This window comes from Scyliorhinus torazame, chromosome 5 (genome assembly GCF_047496885.1).
Source record: "Scyliorhinus torazame isolate Kashiwa2021f chromosome 5, sScyTor2.1, whole genome shotgun sequence".
In the NCBI taxonomy this organism is placed as follows: domain Eukaryota; kingdom Metazoa; phylum Chordata; class Chondrichthyes; order Carcharhiniformes; family Scyliorhinidae; genus Scyliorhinus; species Scyliorhinus torazame.
This window is the reverse complement of record NC_092711.1, coordinates 67,447,874-67,473,031: the sequence shown is the minus strand read 5'-3', so window position 1 is coordinate 67,473,031 and position 25,158 is coordinate 67,447,874. Positions and strand designations below refer to the sequence as shown.

The window sequence follows — 25,158 nt, the reverse complement described above, 5'->3', positions numbered from 1 at the left end:
TGTCTGTTACACAGAGGAGACCTTTGTGCATTGTGTTTTGTGAAATGTTGCATGAATTCTAAACGACGCATCTATTTGAAGAGAATATTGAGCGGCAGGACTGAACAGAGAGTGGGTGCAGTTTTTGTGCGGGTGTCTGTCACTGTGGGTCACAGTGCTGTGCACAGCGACATCCTCATACAAAAACCTCAGTGAAAGTGTTTGTCCAAATTGGTGATCAGGGCCACAGCAGGATTGTCAACGTAAATGAGGCTTAAATAAAACACAATATTAGTTTGTAAAAAGGTATAAAAATCTTCCACTTTATCATTGTTGACCTACACGCTAAATGTGCCCCGAGGGTTTAAAAGTGTTCCGATCCTCTTTATAAATGTAATGACCAGGACAAGCTGAAATAACTCACAGATTCGCTCTTGGAAGATACAGAGTTAGTTTTTTGAACGCGCAGTGAAATTAAATCTCTGTATTTTACAGTTAACAGTCTGCCGCAGTATTTGACACGCTGTGTCTCACTGTGATAACTGGAGCACAGCAGTTACTGTCAATACAAAAAGCCCCTCAGCACCAATTAACTGAGGCTGGGTCAGTGCTCGCTTTTACAATCCAACTTTATTCACAGTGAAGCATTATTTATGTCCAGCTCTGACAAAATGACAATAATTAATATGGGAAATCTGTGATAATTCTTCACTCATTAGTTCGTGATTTCAATAACATGTTCATGTGTTACTCTGAAATATAAAACATTAGGGTCATTTCTGAACAGCAAGCGATATCCACAAATGCAATTCTAATTTAATGAAAATTCATTACAAGTTTACTTTGCCGCTGGGTTGTGAATATTTAAAATAATGGTGGATTTCTGTCTATTTTGTGCAGGTCCGGTTATTGTACGGAGCTGCCCAGGGAATGTGACACTGTGACGCTATGAAGTCCTGGGGACAAGGCACCATGGTGACGGTGACTGCAGGTAAGAACCATTCCATTATTTATGAACTGTTTTACTTGAGTCTTTTTTTTTCTATTTTAACTATGCATTCGTTCACTGAATTGCGGGTTTGCTGGATTCTGTATTGAGATTTTGTTGCAATGTTTCGTGTGATTCAGCTGAAAAATGAATTATTCTGCCTCTTGACAAAAGGTTCTGCTGAGGGATTCAGTCCCTGGTTGTTATGATTTGATGTTTATTTGCTGAAGATACTGTGGCTGGGTTACTTTAAATACCTAACGCCTGTTAAACAGTTTGGTATTTCTGCAATGTTTAATCTCGGTGACATCTGGTGGCTGCAGATTTTACCGCTCCTGCACAAGTGTTAGAAATCCACCCAATATTCACAAAGTATGCTGCAGTATCTGTGTCAATTTATTGAACACTTCCCGCTTATTGACAATGCTGATGATATTCTTCCATATTTCTGTTTGTTTTAATTGTTCATTCACTTGCTGAAAGGCGGATTTGGTGGGTTCTAGATATAAATTTTCTTGAAATGCTGTTTGATTCTGTTGAAAGTGTTTGTAGAATTGAGCTGGTTCTCCATGAGACGAGTTTCAGCCCCTCGGTGATGTGATTTGGTGTTTTTCTGCTGAGGAGATTGTGTCTGGGTGATTTTGAATGAGTAAAGTTTGTGAAACGGATCTGGCGTTCTACATTATTTAAACTCGGTGATATTGAGCGTTTCCATGTTTCGTAATTGAATGAAAACAGTACACGTATTTGAAACTGCTTGGCACACGATTGGAGGTGGAAAACAGTCAGGGTTTTAGAGTATTTTTTAAAAGTGATGATTGCAGATTAAAGTGAACCTCGGTTTAAAATGCTCTTTCCGAACATAATTTGTTCCTGCAATCACAGCCTGGCTTTTCTTCAATGTTCCATCTTGGCGGTATTGATGGATGCAGCTTTTATCTCTCCTGTCAACTGTTTAAATGCGTTTGAAATATGGTCCAACATGAATAAAATGTGGTAAAGTTTCAAAAATATTTTGGACATACCCCACCTGCTCTCAGTGATATTACTGTTATTCTGTATTTCTATTTAGTTTGAAAATTCATACATTTGGTGTCGAACTGGTTTGCTGGATTCGATATTCAGATGTTTTTGAAATGTTACGTTTGATTCTGTTGAATGTAGAATTGAGCTGCTTCTCAATGAAACGGGTTCAGTCCTCACGATGAGTTTTGGTGTTTTGCTGCTGAGGAGATGGTGTGTCTGGGTGACTTTGAATAAGTACAATTTGTGAAGCGGTTTTCTGTTTGTACGTTGTTTCTGCATTGTTCAAACTGGGTGACATTGAGCAGTTACACGTTTTCTGGTTAAATGTAAAAAGGTTTGCGCGTTTGAATCTCCTTGAAACACAATTGTGGGGAGTAAACGCGGCAGGTTTCGAAAATAAAGAAAGGAATTAAAGATTTGATGGACATTTTTAAATTTTACCTAATGATTACTGATTAAACTAAACCATGGCGTCATTAAGAACGCAATTCGTTACTGCAGTCTGAAACTATTTAATTAAAACGTTTTCAAATTCGTGAGTAAAATTAATGTAACAAACAATTATAATGCGGTATTATCATCATATTATCCAAATATATTTTCATATTAATATCATTAATCATCAATCTCCGTCCACAATTCTGCTGTGCTCGGCACACCATCAGCATGACCAGAAAAGTTTCTAGGCTGGGAATATTTAATGATTATTTCTGAAACTGTTTTAATAATAACATCCTGATTTTACAGCACTGTTCAGTTACACAAGATATATTTGAATTAATTTTTATTTCTCTGATTACGTTTGCAGTTACTTAAATAGGAGTTTTATATTGCAGTTTGGCAATTTATGTATCCGGTTATTGTATTATTTATGTGCAGCAGCAAGAATATTATCTCTTCAACATTTGTAGTTGTCTCTAACCTAATCATAGAGTTTTCTCAGAGGCGGAAGTCGCTGACAGTGCGGGAATTGTTCTTATGATTTTATTTAAATTGTAGAAATGTTCAGACTGCACAGTGCTGGAGCTTGACAAGTAAAAGCTTGAAATTCAAAGAGATTAATTTAATTACAAAAGGAGAATATTAGCTTTGCAAAAAATAATAACATCCTGTCTCGCAGAGCTGTGCGGTACACCATATAACATTATAGAAATAAAACAAATTATACAATCTAAGAATAGATTATATCTGAGCCTCAAGCTCGTAAATTGAACAAGAACATTTCTCCATCATTTTCTCACAATGTTTCAGGGCTGTGGAGGATCTGACTGAATTGTTTTCATTAAGTTTTGCACTGATTAATTTGGATCTCCTTTTCTTAAGCAATATTTTCAATAATAAAGTTAATCGAATTGCCTGAATGATTAAATCTCGGAAACACTTTTATTGATCACAAACTACCAAGGACTTTATTGTTTTATATATATATAGTTTCGAGTTACAACAGTTTATCAATTCGGGAATACCGCTTTAACAAACAGATGAGATATTACACATGTCTGAATTATTCCATCCGATAATTTGAAGTTTAATATTTAATTAAATCCAAATTTCAAGCAGGAGCAGGTTTTGAATTACAGAGAACCATGTTTTATTATTTATATTATAGAGTACAAATCAGCTGACAGGTCAACTAATTGACAATTGGCAATAACTTGCAATGCGACATTAGTACTAACTAATTCAACATAAATTAACTCCTACAATTGAGGAGCATACTGGCGTGTGATATCAAAGCTATTGGAGAATGGTTAATTGTACTGAAAATAATTAGAAAACAATACATTTATTTGCTCCGGTTGATGAGATGGCCCGCCTCCATTGTTTTGTTGGTTGTATTTAATTAAGACATTGGATCAAATCAGGTAATCAGTTTCCAATGTGAATGTTTCCTGGTTTGTTTATTTCTTATCAAACGCTGGATCTCTGTCACGGACATTAAACTCCCCTCAATCTGTTATATTTAATGTGTTCATTCTCAGTGAAAATACATTCTGCCCAGTTCAGACAGACAGGAGAAATAGCTGAAAGGGGAAGGGAGTTTGAAATTAATATCAGTTTAATTTCAAAGAGGTTATTACATTTCATTTGTCGTAAGTTGACTATTTATCAATTAGAATCAAGCAGTTTGAATGATTCGTTCCCCTGTGTTTCAGTGTGAAATTTGACATGCTAGGCACACTCTCATCCGCACACTGTTTCTCCCCCACACACTCCCTCTCTCCCAGAAACCCGGACTATTCCTCAAACACACAGACACTCTCTCTCACAGAGACTCTCACATACACAATAGCTCTTCAAAAACTCACAGTCTCTCTCACACATACACTCTCTCACACATAAATTCTCACACATACGCTCTCTCTCACACACTCACTCTGACATGCATGGTCTCTCGCACGCACGCTCTCTCATACACATGCTCTCTCACACACACGCTCTCTCACACACACGGACTCTCGCACACACATGCTCTCTTGTACATCTACTCTCTCACACATATATCCTCTCCTGCATACATGCTCTCTCATACACATGCGCTCTGAAACTCACACTCTCTCGCACACTCTCTCACTCACTTGCTCACTCACACTCATGGTCGCTTACACACATGCTCTCTCTCGCACGTGCTTTCTCACACACATGCTCCATTGCATACATGCTCTCTCACACACATGTACTCTCCCACACATTCTTTCTCACACACACGCTCTCTCACACACATATCTCTCACACTCATGCTCTCTTGCAGACACGCTCCCTGACACACAATCCCTCTCACTCACATGCTCTCTCATACACTTGCTGTCTCACATACATGCTTTCTCATACACTCACTCTCTCACGCTCTTTCTCTCACCCACACATGCTCTCTCACTCACAAGCTCTCTCACAGACACGCTCTCTCATTCTCTCTTGCACTTGCGCTCTCTCACACACATGCTCTCTCACACATGCTCTCTCACACATGCTCTCTCACACATGCTATCTCGTACTCATGCACTCTCGCACACATGATCTCTCACACACATGTTATTTTGCATGCTGTCTCATGCACACATTCTCTCACACACATGCTCTCTCGCACACATACTCTCTCACACATGTTCTGTTACACCCTCTCTCACACAAACTCACACACACGCTCTCACACACGTGATCTCTTGCACACATGCTCCCTCACATACATGCTGTCTCGCTCACATGCTTTGGTGCATACATGCTCTCTCACACATGCTCTCTTGTGAAAGCACTCTTTCAAACACATGCTCTCTCACACACACAATTTTGCGCTTACAGTCTCTCTCCTGTGCACACTATTTTCCTCCCTCACACACACACGTCCTCTCGCTCGCACAAATACACAATCGCGCTCTCACACACAGATGCTCTCTCACGCACAGATATTCCCTTACGCACAGATACTCTCTCACACCCACACTCACACGTGTACTCTCTCTCTCCCACTCTCTTGATCCATCGCTTGCAGAAACACACACGCATTCACACGCATGCATGCAGACACATGCATACACAATCACAGGCTCCCAGACACATACCCACACTCTCCCTCGCACAAACACACTCAGACACGCACACACTTTCAGATACACAGGTGAGAGCGACTGAACTAACATCAATAATAAAAATAATAATCATTATTACTGTCACAAGTAGGCTTACATTAACACTGCAATGCAGTTACTGTGAAAGGCCCCTAGTCGCCACACTCTGGCGCCTTTGCGGATACACAGAGGGAGAATTCAGAATGTCCAAACCACCTAACAGGTCGTTTTTCAGGACTTGTGGGAGGAAAGCGGAGCCCCCGGAGAAAATCCACCCAGACACGGGGAGAACGTGCAGACTCCACAAAGGCAATGACCCAAGTGGGAATCGTACCCGGGTCCCTGGCGCTGTGAAGCAACAGGGTTAACCACTGTGCTGCCGTGCCGCCAAATCAAGGCAGCATTGAAACGTGTGACCTCAAGCAACCCAACCAAAGAATGAATGGATGGGAATCAGGGGAAGAATCCCCGCTGGTTGGAGTCACAACCAGCACCAAGGTGGATGGATTCCATTGCTGGAGGCCAATCAGCTCAGTTCCAGGACATCACTGCGAGACTTCTTCAGGGCAGTGTCCCAGGTCCAACCATCTGCAGCTTATTCATCAATGGCCTTCTTTCCATCATCAGGTCTGAACAGGGGTTGATGGCAGATGATTGCACCATGCTCAGCACAATTTGCAACTGTGCAGTCACTAAATAAACCTGTAAATAAAGCAACATGGAGGCTCTATCCGGTTCTGGCTGACAAGTGGTAAGTAACAGTCAAGTCACCCAATTGAAGGCAATGCCCACCTCCAGTAAGAACGGATCTAACCACCGCCCCTTGACATTCACTGGCATTACCATCATTGAATCCCCACTAACAACCTCCTGGGGATTAACATAGACCAGAAAGTGATCTGGGTGAGTCATATAAATGTTGAGGCCAGAAGAACAGATCAAAGGTGAGGAATCCTGCGGTGAAAAACTCATCTCCTGACTCCCCAAAGCCTGTCCGCCATTTAAAGATCCGCTACAGAAGCTCATCATGTCTCCCCAGACAGCACCTTCCAAACCCATGACAGCGGCCACCTGGACAAGGACAGCAGAGACTTGGGAACACCACCAACTGGAAGTTCAATCCCAAGCCATTCAGCATCATGACTATAAAATATATCACCGTCCCTGCACTGCCGCTGGTTCAAAATCATGTAACTGACTTGGGGAAACACCACCTGGACTGCAATGGTTAAAGACGGAAGCTCGCCACCTTCTCAAAGTCAATAAGGGATGGAAAATAAATGCTGTCCGAGCCAGAGACGCCTGCATCACAAGAATGAATAAACACAACACACTCTCTCTGACACAATATGACAAGAATTTTGCAGGCAGAAAAATCCCATTTGCAAAATGAAAATCCATTAAGTCGCAGGAATCTTCATTGTCCCAGTTCTAAATTGTTTTGTGAAAAATGAAATTATATCGGCATTAAAGCAGCTGCCCAGTGAGCTACACTGCTGTCTGACTTTACACAGCCGGTGTTACTGAAAGTATTAAAGCAGCTGCCCAGTGATCTACACTGCTGTCTGACTGTACACAGCCGGTGTTACTGAAAGTATTAAAGCAGCTGCCCAGTGATCTACACTGCTGTCTGACTGTACACAGCCGGTGTTACTGAAAGTATTAAAGCAGCTGTCCAGTGATCTACACTGCTGTCTGACTGTACACAGCCGGTGTTACTGAAAGTATTAAAGCAGCTGCCCAGTGATCTACACTGCTGTCTGACTGTACACAGCCCGTGTTACTGAAAGTATTAAAGCAGCTGTCCAGTGATCTACACTGCTGCCTGACTTTACACAGCCGGTGTTACTGAAAGTATTAAAGTAGCTGCCCAGTGATCTACACTGCTGTCTGACTGTACACAGCCGGTGTTACTGAAAGTATTAAAGCAGCTGTCCAGTGATCTACACTGCTGTCTGACTGTACACAGCCGGTGTTACTGAAAGTATTAAAGCACTGTCCAGTGATCTACACTGCTGTCTGACTGTACACAGCCGGTGTTACTGAAAGTATTAAAGCACTGTCCAGTGATCTACACTGCTGTCTGACTGTACACAGCCGGTGTTACTGAAAGTATTAAAGCAGCTGCTCAGTGATCTACACTGCTGTCTGACTTTACACAGCCAGTGTTACTGAAAGTATTAAAGCAGCTGCCCCGTGATCTACACTGCTGCCTGACTTTACACAGCTGGTGTTACTGAAAGTATTAAAGCAGCTGCCCAGTGATCTACACTGCTGTCTGACTGTACACAGCCGGTGTTACTGAAAGTATTAAAGCAGCTGTCCAGTGATCTACACTGCTGTCTGACTGTACACAGCCGGTGTTACTGAAAGTATTAAAGCAGCTGCCCAGTGATCTACACTGCTGTCTGACTGTACACAGCCGGTGTTACTGAAAGTATTAAAGCAGCTGTCCAGTGATCTACACTGCTGTCTGACTGTACACAGCCGGTGTTACTGAAAGTATTAAAGCAGCTGCCCCGTGATCTGCACTGCTGTCCGACTGTACACAGCCGGTGTTACTGAAAGTATTAAAGCAGCTGTCCAGTGATCTACACTGCTGTCTGACTGTACACAGCCGGTGTTACTGAAAGTATTAAAGCAGCTGTCCAGTGACCTACACTGCTGTCTGACTGTACACTGCCGGTGTTACTGAAAGTATTAAAGCAGCTGCTCAGTGATCTACACTGCTGCCTGACTTTACACAGCCAGTGTTACTGAATGTATTAAAGCAGCTGTCCAGCGATCCTCACTGCTGTCTGACTTTACACAGCCGGTGTTACTGAAAGTATTAAAGCAGCTGCCCAGTGATCTACACTGCTGTCTGACTGTACACAGCCCGTGTTACTGAAAGTATTAAAGCAGCTGCTCAGTGATCTACACTGCTGTCTGACTGTACACAGCCGGTGTTACTGAAAGTATTAAAGCAGCTGCTCAGTGATCTACACTGCTGTCTGACTGTACACAGCCGGTGTTACTGAAAGTATTAAAGCAGCTGCCCAGTGATCCACACTGCTGTCTGACTGTACACAGCCCGTGTTACTGAAAGTATTAAAGCAGCTGCTCAGTGATCCACACTGCTGTCTGACTGTACACAGCCGGTGTTACTGAAAGTATTAAAGCAGCTGCCCAGTGATCCACACTGCTGTCTGACTGTACACAGCCGGTGTTACTGAAAGTATTAAAGCAGCTGCCCAGTGATCTACACTGCTGTCTGACTTCACTCAGCCGGTGTTACTGAAAGTATTAAAGCAGCTGCCCAGTGATCTACACTGCTGTCTGACTTCACTCAGCCGGTGTTACTGAAAGTATTAAAGCAGCTGCCCAGTGATCTACACTGCTGTCTGACTTCACTCAGCCGGTGTTACTGAAAGTATTAAAGCAGCTGCCCAGTGATCTACACTGCTGTCTGACTGTACACAGCCCGTGTTACTGAAAGTATTAAAGCAGCTGCCCAGTGATCTACACTGCTGTCTGACTGTACACAGCCCGTGTTACTGAAAGTATTAAAGCAGCTGCTCAGTGATCTACACTGCTGTCTGACTGTACACAGCCGGTGTTACTGAAAGTACTAAAGCAGCTGCCCAGTGATCTACACTGCTGTCTGACTGTACACAGCCGGTGTTACTGAAAGTATTAAAGCAGCTGCCCAGTGATCTGCACTGCTGTCTGACTGTACACAGCCGGTGTTACTGAAAGCTGATCAATGTGGAGAATCAGGACAGGATCGATGGAGAGGAAGAGGAGGAGCTGGGGGTGGTGGACCCGAATGGAGGAGCCCCAAGCTCGGCTGTGGACAACAGGCAACAGAAAGCTGAGCCTGAGCGGAAAATCATCCCAAGAAACATCGTCCCAATGGGCTGGGAGCACCTGGGAATGGTCACTCACCCACACTCACTCACATACCCTCACTCACCATTCTCACCGTCACTCATTGACCCTCACTCAACCATCCTCAATGATACACCTTTCCTTAACCACCCTCACACGCAGACTCACACTCCCACCCTCCTTCACCTACCGTCATTCACCCCCCTGACACACTCTCACTGACCCACCCTCACTCTCACACCCTCACACACACACTCACACATCCTCATTCAGCAACACTCACTGTCATTGACTCACCCATAGACGCCCAACCTAACTCTCACCCTCACTCACACACTCTCACCCACTCATCCTCAAACACCCCCCCATCCTCACCCCCCCCCCCCCTCATTCAGGCTCTCACCCTCACTCAGTCACACACCCATCCTCACTCCCCCCCTCATTCAGGTTCTCACCCTCACTCAGTCACCCACCCACACTCACTCCCCCACCTCACACACTCTCACTCACCCATCCTCACTCTCACACCCTCACACCCACCCATCCTCACCCCACCCCCCTCATTCAGGCTCTCACCCTCACTCAGTCACCCACCCACACTCACTCCCCCACCTCACACACTCTCACTGACCCGCCCTCACTCTCACACCCTCACACACACACATCCTCATTCAGCAACACTCACTGTCATTGACTCACCCTTAGACGCCCAAACTAACTCTCACCCTCACTCACACACTCTCACCCACTCATCCTCAAACACCCATCCATCCTCACTCATCCTCACCCATTCTCAATCAGGCTCTCGCCCTCACTCAGCCACCCACCCACACTCATTCGCCCACCCTCACCCACCCATCCAAACCCACCCTCACTCCCCATCATTCAGGCTCTCATCCTCACTCAGTCATTCACACCCCCCCCCCACTCACCCGCCCTCACAAGCCCTCATTCTGTAAACCAACCTCACACACCCTCACTCACCCACCCTCCCTGACACACTCTCACTCACCCACCCTCACAAACCCTCAATCACCCACCCTCACACACCCTCACTCCCCCACCCTCACACAGCCTCAATCACCCACCCTCACACACCCTCACACCCCCACCCTCACTCACCCACCCTCCCTGACACACTCTCATTCACACACCCTCACACACCCTCCCCCACCTTCACACACCCTCAGTCACCCATACTCCCACACCATCACTCACCCACCCTCCCTGACACACTCACTCACCCACCCTCACACACCCTCACTTCCCCACCCTCATGCTCCCTCACTCCCCCACCCCCCCAACCTCACACACTCTCACTCATCCACCATCACTCACACACCCTCCCTGACACACGCTCACACACCCACCCTCCCTCACACGCCTCACACACTCTTGCTCACACGCCTCGCACACTCTCACTCGCCCACCCTAGGTCACCAACCCTCCCTGACACATTCTCACTCACCCACCCTCACTCTCACCCTCACGCACACTCACCCATCCTTATTCAGCACCACTCACCGTTATTGACTCACCCTTACACGCCCAACCTAACTCGTTCACCCTCACTCACACACTCTCACCCACTCATCCTCAAACACCCACCCATCCTCACCCACCCTCATTCAGGCTCTCAACCTCACTCAGTCACCCACCCACGCCCACTTGCTCACCCTCACAGACCCTCACTCACCCACCCTCACACATTCTCACTCACCCACCCTCACACACCCTCACTCACCCACCCTCACACACCCTCATTCAGTAAGCTACCGTCACTCACTCATCCTCAAACACCTACGTATCCTCACTCACCCTCATTCAGGCGCTCACACTCACTCACTCTCCCACCCACACTCACGTTCACTCACTCACCTACCCTCACTCAGCCGCCCTCCCTGACACACCCTCACTCACCCACCCTCTCTTACCCACCCACCCTGACACACTCTCACTCACCCACCCTCACTCAATCGTCCCTCAACCACCCTCACTCGTTCACCCTCACTCACCCACGCTCACTGACTTCCCCTCATTCATTCACCCACTACATTCACTCACCAGCAGTCGACCCCCTGACTCACTCACCCTCATTCACCCACCCTCGCTCACCCACCCTCACTCACTCACCCTCACTCACTGACCCTCGCTCACTCACCTTCACTGACTCTCACTACACAACCTCACTCACCCAGAGTCTCACATTCTCTGCGTCTCACTCACTCTCCCTCACACACCCTTCATTTGTCCTCGGTGACATACCTACCCTCACTCAGTCAGTCACCCCTGATCCGCCACTTATCAACATTCATACATCCTCAATCACCCAACTCACTCACCCTCACTCAGTTACTCACTAACCCACACTCACTCTCCTACCCTCACTCAGTTACTCACTCACCCGCACTCACTCTCCTACACTCACTCAGTTACTCACACCCGCACTCACTCCCCTGCCCTCACTCAGTTACTCACTCACCCACACTCACTCTCCTACCCTCACTCAGTTACTCACTCACCCGCACTCACTCTCCTACCCTCACTCAGTTACTCACTCACCCACACTCACTCTCCTACCCTCACTCAGTTACTCACTCACCCGCACTCACTCTCCTACACTCACTCAGTTACTCACACCCGCACTCACTCCCCTGCCCTCACTCAGTTACTCACTCACCCACACTCACTCTCCTACCCTCACTCAGTTACTCACTCACCCGCACTCACTCTCCTACCCTCACTCAGTTACTCACTCACCCACACTCACTCTCCTACCCTCACTCAGTTACTCACTCACCCGCAATCACTCTCTTACCCTCACTCAGTTACTCACCCACACTCGCTCTCCTACTCTCACTCAGTTACTCACTCACCCACACTCACTCTCCTACCCTCACTCAGTTACTCACTCACCCGCACTCACTCTCCTACCCTCACTCAGTTACTCACTCACCCACACTCACTCTCCTACCCTCACTCAGTTACTCACTCACCCGCAATCACTCTCTTACCCTCACTCAGTTACTCACCCACACTCGCTCTCCTACTCTCACTCAGTTACTCACTCACCCACACTCACTCTCCTACCCTCACTCAGTTACTCACTCATCCTCTCTCACTCATGCCCAGGAAATGGGCAAGGGAGCGGCTGCAACGAGAGAGGAATGGAGAACTGGAGCGAAACTGATGACGAGTGGCGCCCGAATGTGGCTGCATGACACGGGACTGCCGGGAGCCGGGGAAAGTGCAGAGAGCCGTGGAAAGACCCCGGAGCCGAGAGAAAGCGCCGAGGCGGTGGAAAAGAGCAAAGAGGCGGCGAAAAGGCAGAGTTGGAAGGAAGGCATCGAGATGCAGGGGAAAGGACAGAAATGCAGGGGAATAGACCGAGATGCAGCGGAACACACAGAGAGTCGTAGAAAAGGACAGAGAGTTGGAAAGAAGTGGGGAGAGCAAGGGAAAGGTGCAGAGTGCCGATGGGGATGGGGAGCGGGGGGGGGGGGTGGTGGTGGTGGTGGTGAGAGTGCGTGGACCGGGGAAAGTGAAGAGAGCCGGGGGATGTGTAGAGAGCCGGGAGAGGGGGAGGGGGACGGGGGGTGGGGGGGGGAGTGCAGGGAGCCGGGGATGTGCAGAGAGCCGGGTGAAGGAGCACAGAGCCGGGGGAAGTGCTGAGAACCGGAAGAAAGTCCATGGAGTGGGCGATAAGCGGTAAGAATCGGAGTAAAGCGCACAGTGCTTGCGAAAACCTCAAAAAGCCCGCACAAAGTGCCAGGAACCGGGAAAAGCACAAAGAACTGGGAAAAGTGCAGCACACCTGGGCAAAGCACTAAAGAGCAGGAAGAAAATGCAGAGTCGAGAGAAAGTGCAGAGATGCGGAGGAAAGCGCAGAGAGCCGTGGAAAAGAGCAGAGAGCTAAACGAAAGTGAAGGGACCAGGAGAAAGGTACAGAAATCCAGCGGGAACCGCAGAGAGATGGGGGGACGCACAGGGAGCGCGGGGCGGGGTGCGGGGGGGTTGCAGACAGCCCGGTCTCAGTGACAGGCGGAATGTGGAGTTAACACCACAATCAGCACAGCCAGGAGCTTACTGAATGGGGGAGGAGGCTCGACCGACTGAATGGCCGCCTCCCTCATGATCTTAAAATTAGAGAATGTTGCAATTACTCAAATGTAGTACCTTATGGTAATTATATAAATGAGCATTCCGAAGGTATTTTTGAAGCAATGCCACTATTCTCTAGTTTGGAGAATGGGGGTAGTGAAATGGAGAGAGGAGGTGGTATCAGTCAGTTTGAACAAAGGGAATTTCCCAAAACTGCACAGATACAAATGAAGAGACAACATCTTTAACACAAATTGATTGTGGCGTACACAGCTCAGTTAGCTGGATTGTGACGTACACAGCTCAGCTAGCTGGATTGTGACGTAGACAGCTCAGTTAGCTGGATTGTGACGTACACAGCTCAGTTAGCTGGATTGTGACGTACACAGCTCAGCTAGCTGGATTGTGACGTACACAGCTCAGTTAGCTGGAGTGTGACGTACACAGCTCAGCTAGCTGGATTGTGACGTACGCAGCTCAGTTAGCTGGACTGTGGCGTACACAGCTCAGTTAGCTGGATTGTGGCGTACACAGCTCAGCTAGCTGGACTGTGGCGTACACAGCTCAGTTAGCTGGAGTGTGACGTACACAGCTCAGCTCGCTGGATTGTGATGTACACAGCTCAGTTAGCTGGATTGTGACGTATACAGCTCAATTAGCTGGATTGTGACATACACAGCTCAGCTAGCTGGATTGTGACGTTCACAGCTCAGTTAGCTGGAGTGTGACGTACACAGCTCAGCTAGCTGGATTGTGACGTACACAGCTCAGTTAGCTGGAGTGTGACGTACACAGCTCAGCTAGCTGGATTGTGACGTACGCAGCTCAGTTAGCTAGACTGTGGCGTACACAGCTCAGTTAGCTGGAGTGTGACGTACACGGCTCAGCTAGCTGGATTGCGACGTACGCAGCTCAGTTAGCTGGACTGTGGCGTACACAGCTCAGCTAGCTGGATTGTGACGTACACAGCTCAGTTAGCTGGATTGTGACATATACAGCTCAGTTAGTTGGATTGTGACGTACACAGCTCAGTTAGCTGGATTGTGATGTCCACAGCTCAGTTAGCTGGATTGTCATGTACACAGCTCAGTTAGCTGGATTGTGATGTACACAGCTCAGTTAGCTGGATTGTGACGTACACAGCTCAGTGAGTTGGATTGTGACGTACACAGCTCAGTTAGCTGGATTGTGACATACACAGCTCAGTTAGCTGGATTGTGACGTACACAGCTCAGTTAGCTGGATTGTGACGTACACAGCTCAATTAGCTGGATTGTGACATACACAGCTCAGTTAGCTGGATTGTGACGTACACAGCTCAGTTAGCTGGATTGTGACGTACCCTGCTCAGTTGGCTGGATTGTGACGTACACAGCTCAGATAGCTGGATTGTGAAGTACACAGCTCTGTTAGCTGGATTGTGATGTACACAGCTCAGTTAGCTGGATTGTCATGTACACAGCTCAGTGAGCTGGATTGTGACGTACACAGCTCAGTTAGCTGGATTGTGACGTACCCAGCTCAGTTAGCTGGATTGTGACGTACACAGCTCAGATAGCTGGATTGTGAAGTACACAGCTCAGATAGCTGGATTGTGAAGTACACAGCTCTGTTAGCTGGATTGTGACGTACACAGCTCAGATAGCTGGATTGTGAAGTACACAGCTCTGTTAGCTGGATTGTGACGTACACAGCTCAGTTAGCTGGATTGTGATGTACACAACTCAGTTAGCTGGATTGTGACGTACAAAGCTCAGTGAGCTGGATTGTGACGTACACAGCTGAGTTAGCTGGATTGTGACGTACCCAGCTCAGTTAGCTGGATTGTGAAGTACACAGCTCTGCTAGCTGGATTGTGACGTACACAGCTCAGTTAGCTGGATTGTGACGTACCCAGCTCAGTTAGCTGGATTGTTAAGTACACAGCTCTGCTAGCTGGATTGTGACGTACACAGCTCAGATAGCTGGATTGTGAAGTACACAGCTCAGTTAGCTGGATTGTGACGTACACAGCTCAGTTAGCTGGATTGTGACGTACACAGCTCAGTTTGCTGGATTGTGACATACACATCTCAGTTAGCTGGATTGTGACGTCCACAGATCAGTTAGCTGGATTGTGACGTACGCAGCTCAGTTAGCTGGATTGTGACGTACACAGCTCAGTGAGCTGGATTGTGACGTACACAGCTCAGTTAGCTGGATTGTGACCTACACAGCTCAGTTAGCTGGATTGTGACGTACACAGCTCAGTTAGCTGGATTGTGACGTACACAGCTCAGATAGCTGGATTGTGAAGTACACAGCTCAGTTAGCTGGATTGTGACGTACACAGCTCAGTTAGCTGGATTGTGATGTACACAGCTCAGTTAGCTGGATTGTGATGTACACAGCTCAGTTAGCTGGATTGTGACGTACACAGCTCAGTTAGCTGGATTGTGACGTACACAGCTCAGTTCGCTGGATTGTGACATACACATCTCAGTTAGCTGGATTGTGACGTCCACAGCTCAGTTAGCTGGATTGTGACGTACACAGCTCAGTTAGCTGGATTGTGACGTACACAGCTCAGTGAGCTGGATTGTGACGTACACGGCTCAGTTAACTGAATTGTGACGTACACAGCTCAGCTAGCTGGATTGTGACGTACACAGCTCAGTTAGCTGGATTGTGACATACACAGCTCAGTTAGCTGGACTGTGACGTACACAGCTCAGTTAGCTGGATTGTGACGTACACAGCTCAGTTAACTGGATTGTGACGTACACACCTCAGTTAGCTGGATTGTGACGTACGCAGCTCAGTTAGCTGGATTGTGACGTATACAATTCAGTTAGCTGGACGGCTGGTTTGTGATGAAGAGCGCTCCCAAAAGCGCGGATTCAATTGTTGTACCGGCTGAGGATATTCATAAAGAGGGTGTGGTGACCCTCAGGTGAAATCACCACCAGTCAGCTCTCAGAAGGAAAGGGCAGTCCCCGGGACTATGGCAACATTTCTATTTTATTTTACATGGTGGCTGAAATAATGGGGGAAACTCTCTGCTCCTCTCCTTCAATCCAATGACAGTTACATCATTCAGGCGGCATCAAATGTTATTTTTTGTATGTGTTAGAAACGGAGAAAGGGATGCGAGTTTCTAATGAGGCGGCAAAGAGATGGTGATTCTCAAATCATAGAACTAATAGACGCTGAAATATGGATGTAACAGTTAATGAGAACATGTTAGGTTAAATGCATCGTCACATTTTGATGTGCTTGGTAATTTATAGATCACAAATAACAGAGTCTAACTTGTTGAATGGGCCATTCTTTCCCAGCAACACCGTCTCCACCCACTCTCTACAGCCTGGTCTCCTCCTGTCAGCAACACAACAATGACGGCTCCGTGACCTACGGCTGTTTGGCGATGGACTACTCCCCAGAAATCACCAGCCTTACCTGGAAGCAAGATGGGCAGCTGATCACCACTGGAGTTAAGAAGTACCCGTCAGTGAGAAACAAGAAGGGAACCTACACCTTGAGCAGCCAGTTAACCATCACCGAGTCAGAGGGGGGATGCAGCAAAATCAGCTGTGAGGTTCGACACAGCGGCTCAGACAAGAGCATTGGAATTCCATGTAAGTTTTGTGGAATCTGTGAGAAACAGATGCTTTGATTACTTTATTTACATCTTTGGTGATTACACATTTATGGTTCTCTGCATAGTTCTGATTCCTGCGCGAAATAGTGACCACAGAGAAACTGTTAAAATATAATTCGTCATTTTATTCGTTACAACATCTTCCTCAAGAAATGTCTAACTGTGTTTCTTGAAGGCCCTCCACCTGTCAACACTCCAAATGTTCTCCTCACCGTGAGTTCCAATGAAGAAATCTCAAGACAGAAATTTGCAACCATGGTCTGTTCAATCAACGATTTCCAGCCAAAGTCAATGACGGTAAAGTGGCTGAAGAATGGACAACCCATGGGTTCAGGATTTGTCACCTCGCCCCCCTGTGAAGTGAACGGGAACTTCTCGGCGAGCAGTCGGCTGACAGTCTCCGCTCGGGAATGGTTCAGCAAAGCCGTCTATACCTGCCTGGTCACTCATCAAGAGGTCACCCAAAGTCGCAACATCACCGCGTCTGGTAAGAGACTCAAACAGAGGAAACAATAAATCATCCTGCACTCTGATGTTAATCCAAATCAGGAATTTACTGAAGTTAGTGCAAAGCACAGAATAACTTCTAATTTACTGCCATGTCGTTTGTGTTTCATTCTGATGTAAGAGCTGCATGAGGGTTGCTTATCATTCACGATTTTATGAATATAGAAATAAATGTATCCGTATAATTTGAAGTCATTTAGTGAGTGAGGTGAATGAATGAAATGAAAATCGCTTCTTGTCACAAGTAGGCTTCAAATGAAGTTACTGTGAAAAGCCCCGAGTCGCCACATTCCGGCGCCTGTTCGGGGAGGCTGGTATGGGAATTGGACCCGCGCTGGTGGCCTGCCTTGGTCTGCTTTAAAAGCCAGCGATTTTGCCCTGTGCTAAACCAGCCCCTGGGGTACTTGATGCCAGCTTTATCCTGAGACAGCTGATTATATTTGAGTCAGTGGGTGTCTCAAACACTTAACTGATAACAGCTCCGGGGGAAAGTGTTGGAAAGTTCATCCAACCTATTTATGGATCAGCCGCCAGTACTTCGTTCCTGAGATCAGGAATGGAATATTTGTATTGGGAATGCTGAAATGCTGATTCGTTAGAATGATATCGAGGCTGATTGTATTTCACAATGAGAATAGTTTTCACAAACCAAACTGGTTTTCCATTGCTTACAGAAGATTAAAGGCGATCTTTAGAGGTTGATGTTTCTAAGTTGATTTATTCCCATGTAGAGTGAAGGCTGAGTACTGCTGCCCTGATTCTGAAGATCAAACTTGGGTTAATTTCCACTTTTTTCATTCGCAGATCCTTCCGGTTGCACTGATGCCTCAGTAACAATACTGCCACCACCAATAGAACAGGTCTTATTGGAGGCGACTGTAACCTTAACCTGCGTCATTTCGAATGCTCCTTATGGAGTCAACGTGTCCTGGAGTGAAGCGAAGAAGCCACTGAAATCAGAGATTGCCGACCAGCCTGGGGCAGATACTGAAAGCGTGGTCAGCAAATTAAACATCTCGACACAAGCCTGGCTGAGTGGGGCTGTGTTTGACTGTGTGGCGAGCCATCAGGACCTGCCAACTCCTTTAAGAATTTCAATCCACAAAAAAATAGGTGGGTAGAGAGATTGAAGCAATAAGTGAGTCATTGTGTCTATTTCTAGTGTCAGTGCAGCGGTCAGTATTTAGCATTCAGTGTATTTATGGTCCATTCTGATTGGATATCCACTAACTAAATACTCTGGGCGATTAGAGTTTAAGGGGGAAATTGATATGCAGATGAACGAACAATGAATTGAAAGCAGTGATATTGGGTTTAGATGGAGCGAGACCATAGACCACAAGACTTAGGAACAGACATAGGCCATTGGGCCCATCAACACCGGTCCAGCCGACAGTGAGGTCATGACTGATCTGATGTGATAATCTTCAACTCCTCGTTCCCGACTTATCCCCATATCTCTTGACGCCTTTACTGATTTAATATATTTCTCTCTCAACCTTGAACATATTGAACAACCCAGAATCTACTGCCCCCGGGTTAAATAATTCCACAGCTTCCCTACTCTCTGAGAGAGGAAGTTCCACCTCATCTCTTTGTTAAATGGGAGAACCCTCACTTTGTGATCCTGCGCTCTGGTCCTAGGCGCTCCCACAAGGGAAAAGAACCACTCAGCGTCTATCCTAAGAAGCTCCCTGAAAATCTTTCATGTCTCGATTAGGTCGCCTTCATTCTTCTAAACTCCAATCAGTACAGCCCAGCCTACTTACCCTCTCCCCATAAGAAAATCCCTCCATACTCGCGATCAACCTCGTGATCCTTCTCTGGACTGCCTTCAAAACCAATCTGTCTTCCGTAGATAAGGGCACCGAGACTATTCAAAGTATACCAGGTGTCGACTAACTAGTGCCTTGTATAGTTTTAGCCAGACTTCCCCATGTTTATATTCTATTTCCTTTGAAATAAATGTCAACATTCAATTTGTCTCCATATTACCTGCAGAACTTGCTTTGTGTGGTTTCTGCACGGGGGCCCCCAATTCCCCCGTTACTTCAGCTTTATCCAGTATTTCTCCATCTAAATTTGTTCGGCACTGATTTCGCCTTCACGAGGCCGCGCTGACTCTGTTGATTATATTGTGTATTTCTAAATGCTCAGCGATTGGATCCGTTTCATGGACTCTAACCGTTTCCCACTGACAGATGTTAAGGTCACTGGCCGATAGTTACCTGTTTTTGTCTCCCTCCCTTTTGAATAAGGGTGTTACATTGGCAGTTTCCCAATCCTTTGGGAGTAAGGTGGGATGAGCTTGGTGTGGAGCTTATACACCAGCACAGAACAGGCGGGCCGAATGGCCTGTTTCCCTGCTGTACACTTTCTGAAACTTTCGAATCCAATATCCGTAAATTCTCAGGGAAAAGGCCTGTGTCCACCTCAGCTCCGAGCTATGAAACCGGACAGATCCCAAAGTGGGAAATGGAAACCTTTAAAATCCAACACAAAACACATTTCTCTCACATCGAACCCGCGGTTCCAATGTCTCCGGAATTCCCCATTTTACTGACATTTTTGTACATTTTCTGCAGATCCCAATCCGCGGGAACCGTCCGTCTCTGTCCTCCTGCCCTCGGCTGAAGACGTCTCCGCTCAGAGATTCGTCTCCCTCAGCTGCTTAGTGAGAGGTTTCTCCCCCCGAGAGATCTTCGTCAAGTGGACCGTCAACGACAAGCCGGTGAATCCCGGGAACTACAAGAACACCGAGGTGATGGCGGAGAACGGCAATAGCTCCTTCTTCATGTACAGCCTGTTATCCATTGCAGCGGAGGAGTGGGCCAGCGGCGCTTCTTACTCCTGTGTGGTGGGACATGAAGCCATCCCCTTGAAGATCATCAACAGAACGGTTGATAAATCCAGCGGTAAACCCAGTTTTGTGAACATTTCCCTCGCTCTGATGGACACCGTTAATTCATGTCAATGAGAATCTATCAATTGCATTTCGAACTAAATTAAAAATAATAAAGTTTTTTTTCCTCTAATTGTGATTTAAATGCACAGCCGCTTAATTAATGGAGCTTCGACTTTGCTGATATTAGATCTGTTCAAGGAGACCAAGATTTCTACAGGTCTCAGCCCCAAGTCTGATACAATCAGAGCTCCGAGCTCAGATACACCCTGGGTCAGAGACAGAGTAAAATTCATTCATTGCAGTATTCACAAAATATATTCATTGACTTTCTTCCCGCTGAGGAGAAATCGGACAATTTCCCATTTCAGACAGACAAACACATCACATTTAGATCTCGGTGTTCCTGCTTCTCCCATTGCCCATCCCTTTAAAATTGATGTCATCTTAAAATTGCTGCATCACACCCACTGGGAACTGAATTGAGAATCAAACCGAAACAAGGACCAACAATCGCCCATCACGGAGAGGGGAAAGAGAAATTGTTAATCCATTATATCTCCACCTCTCCTACAAAATCAGGAGGAGGGGCGTTAGTTAATCCACTGTCCCCCCACCTCCCCAACAGAGACAGGAGGAGGGGCATTAGTTAATGCACTCTACTGCCACTTCCTCAAAAGAGAGAGGAAGGGGCATAAATTAATCCACTACAACCACACTTCCCAAACAGAGAGGGGGAGGGGTTATAGTTAATCGACTGCACCCCCACTTCTCCAACAGAGAGTGGGGAATGGACGTTCGCTAATGCCCTGCACCCCAACTCCCTAACAAAGAGGAAGGGACTTAGTGAACCCACTATACCCCTCACTTCCACACCAAAGCATGGGGGCAGTAGTTAATCCAGTGTATCACCACGCCCCAACAAATAGTGGGGGAGGAGCATTAATTAACCCTGTACCCCCACTTTCCCACCAAAGAGCTGGGACATTAGTTAATTCACTGTACAGCCGCTTCCAACAAAGAGAGGGGGAGGGCCTAAATAAATGCACTGTCCGCCCACTTCCCCAACAGAGAGAGGGGGATGGGCATTATAAACCCATTTTACCTCCACTTTCCCGACCAAAAGAGAAGGAATGTGATGAGTGAACTCTCTGTATCTCCACCTCCTCAGCAGGGGGAACCCAAAGAGAATTTGTTCAGCTGGCCAGAGAGGGAGAGACTATTAAATCACTATCCACCTACTCCCCAAGCAGGGAATTTGGGAGTGGATGTGTCTCTACACTAAGGATTCAGTTACTGACATTACAAGATGGTTTGTAGCTTACTGGCTGAAGATTTTAAAAGCCCATCATGCTAAATATGTTCTTAAACTATCTATTCACGCAACATATTTTTCTTTAGCACCCTTGTTCCTCTTATCCATATGCGACAACTGATTTCCCAAAATCCAAATCCAGATGGTGATTGAATTCTCCCTGGGTTTTCACTGTTCTCTCCTGAGGCACTTCCTTGTATTTTTGCATTCTGTCAATGATGTCAGCTTGCACCTCACAGAAAACACATTTATAAGCAGAAAGTTCAACATATTCCACATCGGTACCAATAATACCCACAACTGGCAAAGCTACAGGCAGCTGATACAAATACACAGACAGATAAAGACACAAACACTAAACATACATGCACACGTACACACACCCACAACCATATACATGAGCACACATAGACACAAACACACACATAGATGTACACATAGAAACACATGCATACATATACACACAAACAAACAAAAATTTACAAACATGCACATAAACACAAACAAGCACACGTTTATGTACACAAAGACACTCGTGTACACACACACACAAATCCACACACACAAGCCGGCATGCACAAACATGCACATACATCCACATGTCCACACAGACACACAAATATGCAAACACAAACATATAAAACCATACACGCAGACTGACCCAAGAATATGAAACACAACTGTAAGCAATAACATATACATAATAGTAAAAATAAAGTTTATTGTCACAAGAAGGCTTACATTAACACTGCAAGAAGTTACTGTGAAAAAACCCTAGTCGCCACACTCTTGGCGCCTGTTCGGGTACACAGAGGGAAAATTTTGAATGTCCAAATTACCTCACAAGCACATCTTTCGGGACTTGTGGGAAGAAACCGGAGCACCAGACGAAACCCACACGGACACAGGGAGAACGTGCAGACTCCGCACAGACAGTAACCCAAGCCAGGAATCGAACCTGGGACTCTGGCGCTGTGAAGCAACAGTGCTTACCACTGTGCTACCGTGCCGCCCACAATCGCACAATTTCACAATTACAGAAATATTTCCATTAAAACAGAGACAATAATCCACATTAACACACTAATGGGCACATGTAGTTACATATTAACAGATTCGTACACACGCTCATACAAACACACATGAATACACATGGAGGCGTCAATACACAGCAATAGATAGTTATAAACAAACATCAACGCACAAATAGCACTGCTGCCTCACAGCGCCAGAAACCCGGGTTCAATTCCAGCCTCGGGTGATTGTCCGTGTTGAGTTTCCACATTCTCCCGTGTCCGTGTTTCCTCCGCGTGCTCCGGTTTCCTCCCACAGTCCAAAGATGTGCAGGTTAGGGGGATAAGCCATGCTATATCACCCCTTCGCGCCCAAAACGTTAGGTGGTGTTACGAGGTTCTGGGGATAGGGCAGGGCATGCACCGTGCACCTCGGTAGGGTGTTCTTTCGGAGGGTCGGTGCAGACTCAATAGGCCGAATGGCCTCGTTCTCCACTGTAGGGATTATATGATGATGATTCTGTGATGAAATACACGCATTGACACACACACAAACGCATTTATCCAGACACAAACATTAAGACACTGGCATGCATGTTGAACGCAAAGAGACACATTAACACATATATTACTAGACAGGAAAGTATAAACACATATTAACACAGGCAATAATATATAAACATAGATTTCAACACATACACATACAATACATCACTCATATATACACATTGACAGAAGACAAACAAAGTTCACACACAGGCGCTGACACACAAATACACAGACCAATACTCATTGACACGATGAACACACAGTGAACCTATACAGACATCTGGACACACAACAGAGGAGTAAATCAAAACACGGAATTTCGCATCGACACAGACACAAAAGCTAAGGAACAAACAGAAACGGCAGGCAATGGCGGCACGGTGGCAGAGTGGTTAGCGCTGCTGCCTCACGCCACCATGGACCTGGGGTTGATCCCGCTCCTGGGTCCCTGTCCCAGTGGAGTTTTCACATTCTCCCCATGACCCGTGGGTCTCACCCCGACAACCCAAAGATGTGCAGGGTAGGTGGATTGGCCATGCTAAATTGCCCCTTAATTAGAAAAAAAAAAGTTAAAGACATCAATTTCTGAGTGTCATGAACGCAACAGTAGATATGCAATGACAAATATATTAAAGAATGAATTAGCAGCGGGAGAAAATGAAACGAGAATATTAAAAATAAATCGTGGATTAATGAACAATCTGATTATACTTATTCGGCTCTATCTTCGTAGATACCACAGAACACACCTGGACTGAAGACGATGAGGATGATAACGGCAACATCTGGACAACCGCTTCCACATTCATCACCCTGTTCTTCCTGAGCATTTCCTACAGCGCTGCAGTCACTCTGGTGAAGGTGAGAAGATTCAATCCACTCACACTTCAAACTGACAGAAGCCGTTTCAAAAATCGCTAAATGTTTGATTGATTAAAAACTCTAACATCAATGTCCCAGATTATAAACATCTGCTTCATCGTTTTCTCTCTCTTTTACAGATCAAGTGATCGGTTGACGTTCGGACGCTGTAGATTTTCCTCAGCTGTTTATTATGATCTGTGTGTGACACAAATACAATATTTCCTCTTGGTGACTCGAACAGTAAAATTCTCTCAGTTTATTATTCTGCATCTGTAACTGAGACAATCTTGGACAGTATTTCTGTTTCCCAGTTTGAAATGTACGAGATAATTTTGGCTGTAATGTAATTGTAGCTAATAATTTCCCTCAATATCATGTCTAAATAAAGTAACTTATCTCGTTCCTTACTCATAACTTTGGCCTTCCCTTTACATTGAGCTCCTGTTCTCTCTTTCTGGTGTCTGTTACAGTTGTACATACATTTGGCAGCTCAGAGGGCATGTGTTCTGTTCTCACTGTGACCCTCAATCGTTATGTTTCCTTTCGTCAACTTCAAAATAAACTTTTGTGTAATATTTTCTCTGAAATTTTAATAAATATTGAATGAAAAATGAAGAAAATAAGACTTGTCTGAATCCTTTCTCTCAGGCCAATCGGCACCTCTCCATTTCCCCGATTATCCAGTTTTCTCCCCTTTCCCAGACAGATATTTCTCACCAGTCCTGTCTGGGATGTGTCTGAACTCAAGGCCCCTCCGTGAAAGAGCCACTGCGCCACCAAGCGGTCCATCCGGGTAAACACACCTTCACCTTTGCCTTTTTCTGGTTAAACTCCAGCG

The 25,158-nt window shown here is 46.1% G+C and overlaps 1 protein-coding gene, 1 long non-coding RNA gene and 1 gene segment (V, D, J or C); 2 read left to right on the top strand and 1 right to left on the bottom strand.

Moving 5' to 3' along the window:
- The window catches only part of LOC140418211 (uncharacterized), a 280,919-nt gene that overhangs the window by 145,896 nt on the left and 109,865 nt on the right, over positions 1-25,158 (top strand). The gene's annotated exons all lie outside the window — the stretch shown is intronic.
- LOC140418204 (Ig heavy chain C region, membrane-bound form-like) lies at positions 899-24,481 on the top strand. The segment is given in 7 exon segments: positions 899-970; positions 16,848-17,147; positions 17,346-17,657; positions 18,482-18,790; positions 20,263-20,592; positions 24,190-24,317; positions 24,458-24,481. Coding segments are annotated over 7 exon segments (1,431 nt in total).
- The window catches only part of LOC140418221 (uncharacterized), a 36,349-nt gene continuing 35,622 nt past the window's right edge, over positions 24,432-25,158 (bottom strand). For both annotated transcript variants that reach the window (XR_011944846.1, XR_011944847.1), the window contains exon 3: positions 24,432-24,515. This is a non-coding gene — a long non-coding RNA (uncharacterized lncRNA). The remainder of the gene's footprint in view (positions 24,516-25,158) is intronic.